General features: G+C 45.5%; 1 protein-coding gene across 1 annotated transcript in view; it reads right to left on the bottom strand.

The window, feature by feature from the left end:
* Window positions 1-12,679, bottom strand: part of shkbp1 (SH3KBP1 binding protein 1) — a 63,718-nt gene extending 51,039 nt beyond the window's left edge. The window contains exons 1-4 of the mRNA XM_072274399.1: window positions 12,551-12,679; window positions 5,181-5,234; window positions 3,705-3,750; window positions 3,085-3,158 (exon numbers count right to left, since the gene is read on the bottom strand). Of these exons, the coding sequence (XP_072130500.1) occupies window positions 3,085-3,158; window positions 3,705-3,750; window positions 5,181-5,234; window positions 12,551-12,606 (230 nt within the window). The 5' untranslated portion in view covers window positions 12,607-12,679. The remainder of the gene's footprint in view (window positions 1-3,084; window positions 3,159-3,704; window positions 3,751-5,180; window positions 5,235-12,550) is intronic.
* Window positions 12,680-13,296: the final 617 nt, after the last annotated feature.

Here is a 13,296-nt window from a genome sequence, read left to right as displayed (position 1 = left end):
GTTTCACCAGTGTAGAGGAGGCTGCACCGGGAGCACCAGACACAACAGACAACCCCAGCAGATTCACAGGTGAAGTGATGCCTTACGCGGAATGACTGCTTGGGGCCCTGAATGGAGGGGAGGGAGGAAGTGTATCAGCAGGTGTGGCACTTGGTCCAGTTGCAGGGAGATTAGTGAGGAGGGACGAATGCACAAGGGGATCACGGAGGGAGTGATTCCTGCGGAAAGTGCGGGAGGGAGGTATGTTTAGTGGGGGGATCCCTTTGGAGATGGTGGAAGTTGTGGGAGATGATGTGTTGGATCTGGAGGATGATGTGTTAGATGTGGAGGTTCATGGGCTGGCAGGCCATATACTGTTGTCTTGTATAATACAGATACTGGAAACACTTTGGGTGTCATAAGGCAATACATTCAGTACAGGATACCCAGACCGTGAGCAGGTCTAGTGCAATTTCTGGTTAATGTGGGCCTCCAGAAAGCCTGGAGCAGATGAAGGCAATGAAGCTGAAAATCAAGGGGAAGTAATTGGAATGTCTTGCTGGAGATAATTGTTACCTGACATTGCTGTGACATTAAATGTTACTTTCCATGAATGAACTTTGCATCAATGTCCCAGCACAGATTGCTACATCTGTTGAGGAGCTGTCAAAGAAACAGCCATTCGCACTTCAGACCTCATGGTGAAAAGGTGGAGGTGGTCATGTCACCAATATGGTGATTAAAGCTGATTGGAGACGGAGGTTATCAGGTACTTGATTAGTCAGGGCGTCAAAGGGGAGAAGGCAGTAGAATGGGTTGAGAGGGATTATAATCAGCCATGGCTCGATGGGCCAAATGGCCTAATTCTACTCCTAGGTCTTCTGGAGACTTGGGGTTCCTGCAGCAATGTCATGGGTTGGGAATAATGACCTCCGACAGCCTGAAACAACACCCTATGCCACTTCTCCTTCAATGGCAGCTTGACATCAAAACGGTCACTTGCATCTCACCTCTGGAATTCAGCTCTCTAGTTGTGTTTGGACCAAGGCTGAAACGAGGTCTGGAGCCAAGCAATCCAGATACAAAACTCCAAACTGGGCATCAGTGAGTAATTTAGGTACTACCAGTTGATAGCATTACCAACACCAACTGCTAAGAACTTTGCTGATGAGTGAGTGTAAACTGATTGGCTAACAATTAGCTGGTTGGATTGGTCCTGCCTTTTTGTGAACGGACAGCCCCAGGAAACTTTGCACACTGTTGGGTAGATGCCAGTGTTGAAATTCTGCTAGAACACTTGCCTAGTTTGGAAGCACAGTCCTTCAGTACTATAAACTGGGATATTGTCTGATCCCAACACCACTTACTGTATTTAGTACACACAGTCACTGTGATTGTATTTGGAGAATAAAGGATGTGCTGACGTTGGACAGGGTTAAAAGGAGGCTCATGAAAATGATTCCAGGATTCAAAGGCCTGTCACATGAGGAGAGTTTGATGGCTCTGGGCCTGTACTCTCTGGAACTCAGAAGAATGAGGGGTAGCCTCATTGAAGTCTATTGAATGTTGAAAGGCCTCAATAGAGTGGATGTGGAGTGGATGTTTACTATGGTGGGAGAATCTAAGACCAGAGACTCATTATAGAAGGATATCCATTTAGAACGGAGACGAGGTGGAATTTCTTTAGCCAGGGTGTGGTGAATCTGCAGAATTCGTTGCCACAAGCAGCTGTGGAGGCCAAGTCATTGGGTATATTTAAGGCAGAGGTTAATAGATTCTTGATTAGTCAGAGCATGAAGGGATTTTGGGACAAGGCAAGAATCTGGAGGTTATATCTATAATGGAAAATATATCCTTCATATAGTATCTATTCTTCCCAATGGCATCTGCTCCTACAATTTATGGTCATATAGTGTAAATTCTATTATACAGAACTCAAAATAAGACAAAATAAGTCCTGTACTTGTCACTCCTGGAAGAATATGGTTGCAAGAATTCAGTTTTCTCTTTAACACTGATGTACAGTATACAAGGCCTTGACATCCTGACCTCTTAAAACCGAATACCAGTGGGACAGTTCACATAGAAAAATAAGAGTTTGGTGTTTGTGGATCTTGAATCACCTTTAGGTCTCTACTGAAACCATCCTTTTAATCAAGATTAACTTAACAGAATTTAAAACCCAAGTCAGTTACTCCATCAGTTTGCTGCCATATGAAGTGGATGATTAGTAATATACAGGTGGTGGGGTGCAGATACGTCTCTACTAAAGGAGGTGTAAGCTACTCTTTCCCTCCACTAACCTGCAGGTCACCCTTGGCCAAGGTGTAGCTCCTACTTAGCCTCCCCCACCACACGCCCCCCCGCCCCGATCAGGGTCACGTGAACCCATGGGAGCAGGTGGTGGATGGTCATATGAGCAGCCAGTGTATATCACAAGTTCTGGTTATGTGACCACTGATGCCAGACAGACAATCTCTGAAGAGTATTGATAATGGTTATGGGGGCTGGGGAGAGGGTCACTCGTCTTGTAAAGACACTGCCCGGAAGGCGGCAATGGCAAACCAGTTCTTCAGAAACATTTGCCAAGAATCACGATCATGGAACCACGATCGCCCACCTCATACGACATGGCATGTAATGATGATGGTTGGTATTATGGAGTGCTCGAAGCTTGGTTCAATATGAGCTCCAATCACCCACCTCAACAGCTTGGAAACGGCCATACTTATAGAATAAAAGTTAATTTCAGTAATGGTGACCAGAGAGAAACTAGACTATTAATAGAACAGCAGTTTGTTTGCAACCATACCTTACTGTGCCATCTATTTTCAACAAATACCTCAAGAGGGAAAACTACAGTGTAAAATGCTCAGGTTCAAATATCAGAGAAGGTGTACAGTAGACAACCTGAAATTCTTACTCTTTGCAGATATCTGCGAAACAAGAAAACCCATAGAATGAATGATAGAAACATCAAAGCCTCCTTCCCGCCTCCTTTCGAGCAAGCAGCACAATCTGATTGCAACAGCGTTTTCAGGCTACGAATCGTTATCTCTGACTCACGCCATTTAACTCTTCGCTGTCAGTCATTATGGGCATTACCTGGCATCCAGCTCTCTGGTACGAAGAAAATTCAGCACTGTACCAAACATAGTTGGATCACGATCAATAAAAATCTAGAGCAAAAAAAACATTGAAACTACGTCAATATTTAATCAGCATCCTCCACAACTTCCACCATCTCCAAAGGGATTCTACCAACAAACACTTGAACTCCTCCCCACCTCCGCTTTCCACAAGGCTCACTCCCTCCGCAATTCCCTTCACCATTCATCCCTCCCCACTGATCTCCCTCCCGGCATTTATCCCTGCAAGCAGCCCGAGTGCTGCACCTGCCCATTCTCCACCACCCGCACCTCCATTCAGGACCCCAAACAATCCTTCCAGATGAGCCAACACTTCACTTCCAGATCTGCTGGGGTCACCTATTGTGTCCAGTGCTAGCCTCCTTACCCTCCCCCACGCCTTTTCATCTGACATCTTCCCCATTCCTTCTCAGTCTCGGCCCAAAACATTGAGTGTCTATTCATTTCCATAGGTGTTGCCTGACCTGCTGAGTTCCTGCAGTATTTTGTGTGTGTGTTGCAATATTTACACTTTCCTTTGTCTAAACCAGTGAACCTACTCCAATATTGTTTGAGGCTGATGCCAGCTTTACTTACAGCTCCGGTTTCATCCCTCATGCTGCAGATCCGTCCACTCAGGAGGCTGTGAAGCAGAAATCTGAGTAACGATTCAATGGCCAGAGAAAAATCTCCTGCCCTTTAACATTCAGATCCAACCATCCCCTCATCCACATACCCCTAATCCCCCATCCATCACACATCCACAGAATCAATCCCACTCCACCCCTTTCCCTGTGCAACTCAAAAGCTCCACCCCACACAAAATCCAGCAACACTCACCGCATCCAACACCACATTCCCCAAGCCACATGCAAGAGCATCTCACGCAAGCTCCCACACTTTGCCCCAACCCTGAATTTCCATTCAAGGACCCTTTCATTGCCCTGCCCACTTGCACCCGTGCATTAACCCCATGTCCCTGACCCCAACAGCACATTGGTCTGTCAGAATATGGACCGTGGCCTCAAGGCCGTCAGTGTTGACATGTCACAGGATCAAACGCCACTCTGAAAATTACCTTCTTCGTTTTGCTCTGCTTTTCTTGCCTTTCACAGTCAAAGTACAGCACAGAAACAGGCCCATCCAGTCCGTGCCAAACCATTTAAACTGTCTACTCCCAATGATCTGAACCGGGACCAAAGCCTCCCATACCCCGACCATTCACATACCTACTAACTGTTGAAATCAAGCACACATTCACCACTTGCACTGGCAGCTCATTCCACACTCTCTCCACCCTCTGAACGAAGAAGTTTCCTGTCATGTTCCCTTTAAACTTTTCACCTTTCACTCTTAATCCATGACCTCTAATTGTTAGTCCACACTAATCTCAGTGGAAAAAGCTTGCTTGCATTTCCCCTACCAATATCCTTCATAATTTTGTATTTCTCTATCAAATCTGCCCTTAATCTTCTACGTTCCAAGGAATAAAGTTCTAACCTATTCAGTCTTTCCTTGTAACTCAGTTCCTCCAGTCCCAGCAACATTTCTCTCTTCAAACTTACTTACATCTTTCCTGTTGGTAAGTGGCTAAAACTACACGATACTGCAACCTAGGCCTCCGCAATGTCTTACACAACTTCAGCATAACATCTCATCTCCTGTACTCAATACTTTCATTCATGACGGCCAAAGCGCCAAAGCATTCTTAATGACACTATCTACTCATCCAGACTGGCAGTTGGTTTAAAAATCAAAGCTTGATTCTCCCATTCATGATTTGTTCAACAAGATATCATGTAAATTTTGTGGATTACATGTTAGCATGGAAAAAGAATATTTTGAATAGTCATAGTAGTCATAGTCATACTTTATTGATCCCAGGGGGAAATGAAAACCAATTTGACTACTATGACTATTCAAGATATTCTTTTTCCATGCTAACATGTAATCCACAAAATTTGCATGACATCTTGTTGAACAAATCATGAATGGGAGAATCAAGCTTTGATTTTTAAACCAACTGCCAATCTAGATGACGGTTTGCAGACTGCACCAGCAAGTACAACTTACCTTGAGAAGAAAGAGTCTGGGATCCATGTGAGGGTTTGTCGAGAGGAACTGAACCTATAGAGGATATTCAAATACAGCAATCAGTCACCTGTCACTATATCCAACCCTGGACTAGCAAAGGATTTGCATTCATTCTCTGACCCTGCAAAAGATTACCATCAAGCTTTGGGTTATTAATTCAAAGTACATTTATTATCAAAGTATGTATACAATATATAACCTCGAGATTCATCTCCTTACAAACAGCCACAAAACAAAAAAACACAATGGAACTCATTTAAAGAAAAACTCCATACATCAAAGATCAAACATGTAAAAAAAAAAGAACAAATCACACAAACAAAAAGCTAACGAGGTAGCAGACAGAACGTTAAACATCAAACCGCAGGGTCCCCAAGTGAGTCTCAGCCAGGAGCCACCGAGGTGAGTGAAGCCGTTCCAGGAGCCGACGGCCATGGCTGCTGCCACTGAGTCAGTGCTGCGCCGATGTCTGTAGCCACAGCCGCAGATCCAGTTCTGCTCTGAAGCACCGCGATCAAACCGTGCAAACAGTAAACCACATTCAGCATCAAACTACAAGCAGAAGTGAGTCCCCATCCACGCGGCGCCGGGCAATCGGACGTGGGAACCAAGGCTCCTGCACCTTCCGCCAGCAGCAACTAGCCGGAAATCAATCAGATGTTGGCAGACGGCACCGAACACCCATTCATTTTCTGATCTCGTCCTCGTTGATTTTAGTCTCGCTTGATGCTTCAATCAGCGTGGAGTAATGGAGCCGATCACGAGTTTTCATTCTGCCATTGGAAATCGATGCAGCCGCCCCCAGTGACAGCCATAGTTCCATTTCACATTGAATCCCCGGAGGTCACAGAAGTTTCAGATCGTTCACTCGGCCAAAAAAAAGTTCTTAAAGGGAAATTACAGGATGCAATCGATCACAGTTCAGAAGTATATCCAGAAGAAGGCAAGCATCCAGTAGTTTTGTAAGCTGCCTGCAAGATGTCAGTCATGGTCGCTGGAAGCTGTTTGTATACTGGAAACCTAGGACATGTGGTTTCAATGGAACTGATGATTCTTGCTGGATTTTCATAACTTCAACAGTGCACAATAAACTAAAATAATCAGGATTATGGATTGAAGGAAATATTTTTAAAAAGGTGCAAAGTGTATTAGCTCTGAGGAGATGTTGGGGGACAAATAAATTATTACCTTTCAAGCAGAGACCTGATGAAATTTATAACATTAGAAGAGGTATACATTAGGTACACAACAACATTCTTTCCCAGAATAGACATATGATTGGAGGAAAGTTTCAGGGAGATGTGCAGGACAATATATTTTTAGAGTACAGAGAAAATTTACAAGGACGTTGCCAGGACTGGAGGATAAGAGTTATAAGGAAATTATCATCAGGGACTACCGACCACGCAGGACCAGGCTTGGAGTCCAACTCTCAGGATGAGGCTTTTCATTCCAGAATGAAGGAGATGTCCTCCTTCTTCAAAGAAAGGGGCTTGCCTTCCTCCTCCATCAATGCTGCCCTTTCACGCACAACTGCTCTCACTCCACCCTCCCGCCACCCTACCAGGGATAGGGTTCCTCTTGTCCTCACCTACCACCCCAGCAGCCTGTGTCCAGCGCATAATTCTCCACAACTTCCACCATCTGCAACGGGATCCCACCACCAAGCACATCTTTCCCTCTCCCCCACTTTCTGCTTTCCATAGGGATTGGTCCCGACACAACTCTCTTGTCCAGTCATCCCTCCCTACTGATCTCCCTTCTGGCACCTATCCTTGAAAGCAGAACAAATAGGTAGTGACATAGGTAGGAAAAATAGGTAATGACATAGGTAGGAAAAGGGATGAGGTCCTGAAAGGAGAATATAGGGAGCTAGGAAGGGAGTTGAGAAAAAGGACCGCAAAGGTAGTAATCTCGGGATTACTGCCTGTGCCACGCGACAGTGAGAGTAGCAATGCGATGAGGTGGAGGATAAATGCGTGGCTGAGGGATTGGAGCAGGGGGCAGGGATTCAAGTTTTTGGATCATTGGGACCTCTTTTGGCGCAGGCGTGACCTGTACAAAAAGGACGGGTTGCACCTGAATCCTAGGGGGACCAATATCCTGGCAGGGAGATTAGCGGGGGCTACTGAGGTGACTTTAAACTAGAATGGTTGGGGGGTGGGAATCAAATTAAAGAGGCTAGGCGTGAGGAGGTTAGTTCACTACAGGGGGATGGGACCCAGTGCAGAGAGACAGAGGGGTGTAAAGTGAGGGTAGAAACAAAAAGTACTATGGAGAAAAGTAAAAGTGGCAGGCCGACAAATCCAGGGCAAGCATTAAAGAGGGCCACTTTTCAGCATAATTGTAAAAGGACTAAGAGAGGTGTAAAAGAGTGCCTGAAGGCTTTGTGTGTCAATGCAAGGAGCATTCGTAATAAGGTGGATGAACTGAAAGTGCAGATTGTTAGTAATGATTATGATATAGTTGGGATCACAGAGACATGGCTCCAGGGTGACCAGGGATGGGAGCTCAACGTTCAGGGATATTCAATATTCAGGAGGGATAGACATGAAGGAAGGGGAGGTTGGGTGGCATTGCTGGTTAAAGAAGAGATTAACGCAATAGAAAGGAAGGACATAAGCCGGGAAGATGTGGAATCGATATGGGTAGAGCTGCGTAACACTAAGGGGCAGAAGACGCTGGTGGGAGTAGTGTACAGGCCACCTAACAGTAGTAGTGAGGTCGGAGATAGTATTAAACAGGAAATTAGAAATGTGTGCAATAAAGGAACAGCAGTTATAATGGGTGACTTCAATCTACATGTAGATTGGGTGAACCAAATTGGTAAAGGTGCTGAGGAAGAGGATTTCTTGGAATGTATGCGGGATGGTTTTTTGAACCAACATGTCGAGGAACCAACTAGAGAGCAGGCTATTCTGGACTGGGTTTTGAGCAATGAGGAAGGGTTAATTAGCGACCTTGTCGTGAGAGGCCCCTTGGGTAAGAGTGACCATAATATGGTGGAATTCTTCATTAAGATGGAGAGTGACATAGTTAATTCAGAAACAAAGGTTCTGAACTTAAAGAGGGGTAACTTTGAAGGTATGAGACGTGAATTAGCTAAGATAGACTGGCAAATGACACTTAAAGGATTGACGGTGGGTATGCAATGGCAAGCATTTAAAGGTTGCATGGATGAACTACAACAATTGTTCATCCCAGTTTGGCAAAAGAATAAATCAAGGAAGGTAGTGCACCCGTGGCTGAGAAGAGAAATTAGGGATAGTATCAATTCCAAAGAAGAAGCATACAAATTAGCCAGAGAAAGTGGATCACCTGAGGACTGGGAGAAATTCAGAGTTCAGCAGAGGAGGACAAAGGGCTTAATTAGGAAGGGGAAAAAAGATTATGAGAGAAAACTGGCAGGAAACATAAAAACGGACTGTAAAAGCTTTTATAGATATGTGAAAAGGAAAAGACTGGTAAAGACAAATGTAGGTCCCCTGCAGACAGAAACAGGTGAATTGATTATGGGGAGCAAGGACATGGCAGACCAATTGAATAATTACTTTGGTTCTGTCTTCACTAAGGAGGACATAAATAATCTTCCAGAAATAGTAGGGGACAGAGGGTCCAGTAAGATGGAGGAACTGAGCGAAATACATATTAGTAGGGAAGTGGTGTTAGGTAAATTGAAGGGATTGAAGGCAGATAAATCCCCGGGGCCAGACGGTCTGCATCCCAGGGTGCTTAAGGAAGTAGCCCAAGAAATAGTGGATGCATTAGTGATAATTTTTCAAAACTCGTTAGATTCTGGACTAGTTCCTGAGGATTGGAGGGTGGCTAATGTAACTCCACTTTTTAAAAAAGGAGGGAAAGAGAAACCGGGGAATTATAGACCGGTTAGCCTAACATCGGTGGTGGGGAAACTGCTGGAGTCAGTTATCAAGGATGTGATAACAGCACATTTGGAAAGTGGTGAAATGATCAGACAAAGTCAGCATGGATTTGTGAAAGGAAAATCATGTCTGACGAATCTCATAGAATTTTTTGAGGATGTAACTAGTAGAGTGGATAGGGGAGAACCAGTGGATGTGGTATATTTGGATTTTCAAAAGGCTTTTGACAAGGTCCCACACAGGAGATTAGTGTGCAAACTTAAAGCTCACGGTATTGCGGGTAAGGTATTGGTGTGGGTGGAGAGTTGGTTAGCAGACAGGAAGCAAAGAGTGGGAATAAACGGGACCTTTTCAGAATGGCAGGCGGTGACTAGTGGGGTACCGCAAGGCTCAGTGCTGGGACCTCAGTTGTTTACAATATATATTAATGACTTGGATGAGGGAATTAAATGCAGCATCTCCAAGTTTGTGGATGACACGAAGCTGGGTGGTAGTGTTAGCTGTGAGGAGGATGCTAAAAGGATGCAGGGTGACTTGGATAGGTTGGGTGAGTGGGCAAATTCATGGCAGATGCAATTTAATGTGGATAAATGTGAAGTTATCCACTTTGGTGGCAAAAATAGGAAAACAGATTATTATCTGAATGGTGGCCGATTAGGAAAAGGGGAGGTGCAACGAGACCTGGGTGTCATTGTACACCAGTCATTGAAAGTGGGCATGCAGGTACAGCAGGCGGTGAAAAAGGCAAATGGTATGCTGGCATTTATAGCGAGAGAATTCGAGTACAGGAGCAGGGAGGTACTACTGCAGTTGTACAAGGCCTTGGTGAGACCACACCTGGAGTATTGTGTGCAGTTTTGGTCCCCTAATCTGAGGAAAGACATCCTTGCCACAGAGGGAGTACAAAGAAGGTTCACCAGATTGATTCCTGGGATGGCAGGACTTTCATATGAAGAAAGACTGGATGAACTGGGCTTGTACTCATTGGAATTTAGAAGATTGAGGGGGGATCTGATTGAAACGTATAAGATCCTAAAGGGATTGGACAGGCTAGATGCAGGAAGATTGTTCCCGATGTTGGGGAAGTCCAGAACGAGGGGCCACAGTTTGAGGATAGAGGGGAAGCCTTTTAGGACCGAGATTAGGAAAAACTTCTTCACACAGAGAGTGGTGAATCTGTGGAATTCTCTGCCACAGGAAACAGTTGAGGCCAGTTCATTGGCTATATTTAAGAGGGAGTTAGATATGGCCCTTGTGGCTACAGGGGTCAGGGGGTATGGAGGGAAGGCTGGGGCGGGGTTCTGAGTTGGATGATCAGCCATGATCATAATAAATGGCGGTGCAGGCTCGAAGGGCCGAATGGCCTACTCCTGCACCTATTTTCTATGTTCTATGTTCCTATATTGTGTATGATTCTCCCAGTGTGGCCTCCTCTATAATTGGTGAGACCCGAAAAAGATTGGGAGACCGCTTCATCCACCAGAAAAAGTAGGATCTCCCAGTGACCACCCATTTTAATTCCACCTCCCGTGCTGATACGTCAATGTATGGCCTCCTCTACTGTCGTGATGAGGCCACATGTAGGCTGGAGGAACAACACTTTGTGTTCCGTTTGGGTAGCTTCCAATCCGATGGCATGAACATTGATTTCTCAAACTTCCAGTAATGTCACCCCCCCCCCCCCCCCCGACCTTTTCCCTCTTTCACCTCATCTCCTTGCTAACCTCCCTCTGGTCTCCTCCCCCTTTTCTTTCTTCCGTCCTTTCTTACACATGTGTGTGTGAGTGTGTTTGTGAGAGTGTGGTGTGTGTTGTGTGTGTTTTGTGTGTGTGTGGGGGGTGTGTGTGTGTGTGTGTGAGAGTGAGAGTATGTTTGTGTGTGTGTGCATGAGTGTGTGCGTGAATGAGTGTGTTTGTGTGTGTGAGTGTGTTTGTGAGTGAGTGAGTGTTGGTTGTCCATCGTTTCCGACAATAATGTTTGTCTGTGCAGCTCATCAATTGTGTGTTCTGAGGTGACTTTGCAGTCCAATTCTAAGAAGGCATAAGCGTTGATAGTGAAGGCTGGTAAACCGTCCAGTCATTGTTGGACCAACCGGTGTGGCCATTTACTCCCCTCACAAACAGCAACCAGATCTGTACTACGGTGACTATTCTAGGCCCGCCATCCAGCCTGGTCCTGAACTCTCTGTTCGAGCTGCGATGTCAGCATGCATGAGGATGGCTTTCACACGGTCCTTAAACCTATAAGGCCATCACCTGTCTCTTCTGAGGGGAGATCTGATAGAGCTTTCCAGGATTATCAGAGACATAGGTATAGTGGACAGAAAGTCCAAAGGCTGAATTTTCTAATACCAGAGGGCATGCAAGGAAGGCGAGAGCAAGGGGAGGTAAGGGGCAAGTTTTTTTTTAATTCAGAGAGAGGCGGATGCCTAGAATGCACTGCCTGGTACAGCGGTGGCGGCAAATATATTAGAGGCTTTTAACAGACGTTTGGATAGGCACATGAAATCCAAAAATATGGAGGGATATATATATATAATGTGAAAGTAGGAGAGACGAGTTTTTTTAGCTGGTTCGACACAACACTGTGGGCCGAGGGGACTGTTCCAGTACTGTACGTTAGATGTTAATTGGACTCGTTCTGAAAGGGATACTCAGTAAGGACTCGATGGGCCGAAGGGCCCATTTCCCGACTCTGTGAAATATTCAGTACACACCTGCAGCAAAATACTACTCAGCTTAAAGAGTTCCGATCCAAATAGTAACTGTTCTGTCAGGGCGGACAGAACCCCACCCTGTCATCTTTCATTACGCTACGGTTCCGCCCGTTCTCTCTGAGGAAGTGAGTCCTGATCAGTCGGGGCAACAAAAGTTATGGGAAGACGGCAGAAGCATGGGGTTGAGAGGGATAATAAGACAACCATGGAGGGGCAGGCTTGGAGGGCTGAATGGCCTGATTTCGCTCCTATGCCTTATGGTCTTATGCTTTGTCGAGAAGTCAGGAAGTTGGTGTTCACCTTTAGAAAGGTTGGTTAGGCCACATCGGGAGTATTCTTGTCGCCCCGTTATAGGAAGGATGTCAAGGCTCTCTCTGGTCAGCACAATTACTCCAACAGCGTCATTTGTAGGTAATAATTGGCCACGATACCATAAAAATCAGTGAGGTGGTCGGTGGTGTGTACAAGCTAAAACGCCGCGCTTCCCGTGTTGGCTACAACGCCACCCAACAAAAGGGTCACTTTTGGTCCACTCAAAGGAGGTGAACGGGGATAGAGAAAAGTTTTCTCCGTTTAACTGTCTGAACATAAAAAAAGGGTATCGGAGGAACACGCTGCGGGTGGAAGTAACGACATTGAACAATACAATATTTAGAGCAGGCTGAACAGCGTTACTGTAATGGAAGCGGTGCAGACTGAAAGTGTCCCACACTCTCCACTGTGACAAACGCGCGTTAAAATTCATCACCCACCTCTTTCCTCCCACATTCAGATGAATGATTTCTCCGGGTCTGACTGGGCTGACCATAGTCACAGCTTGCAGCCCAACCGCTGCAACTTCCTGGAAGTTTACTTCAAACAACTCAGCCAACTTTTGACTGCGTATTATGGCCAACCCCCCACATCCGTCTGATTGGCCTAATGATGACGCGGTCCTCCAGATTTCTTTTACTTGATTGGGCAGTCAAATTGCCGATCAAACTATTTCCTTATTCCCAGGACACTTTGTATTAAAGGGGCAATGCCTGTGTATATTTAAAGAGTGAGCTCAAGTTGGCCGACAAGAAATGGACATTTGCGAGAGATTACCAAATACTTGATGAAGTAAAGGATGGGGGGAGGGGTATTTCCAGCATCTGCTAATTCTTTCTTGTTTGTGAAGGGGGATCAGATGGGATTTAATCGAGAAGCATGCAGTAACTTCACTCAACTTCATTTGCCCCATCACTGAATTGTTTTCACAACCAATGGACTCACTTTCAAAGATTCTCTATCTCATGTTCTCATTAGAGTCACAGAAGAATACAAAACAGAAGTAGGCCCTTCAGCCCATATTGTCCATGCAAAACTATTTAAACTGTCTTAGTTCCCCCCCCCCCCACCATTCCCCTACCATCCATGTACCTATCCGAACTACTCAAACTGTGAAATCGAGCTTGCATGCACCACTTGTGCTGGCAGCTCGTTCCACACTCTCACCGCCCTCTGAGTGAAGAAG

This window comes from Mobula birostris, chromosome 12 (genome assembly GCF_030028105.1).
Source record: "Mobula birostris isolate sMobBir1 chromosome 12, sMobBir1.hap1, whole genome shotgun sequence".
Classification (NCBI taxonomy): domain Eukaryota; kingdom Metazoa; phylum Chordata; class Chondrichthyes; order Myliobatiformes; family Myliobatidae; genus Mobula; species Mobula birostris.
The sequence above is the reverse complement of the archived record's forward strand: the minus strand, read 5'-3'. Positions and strand labels throughout refer to the sequence as shown.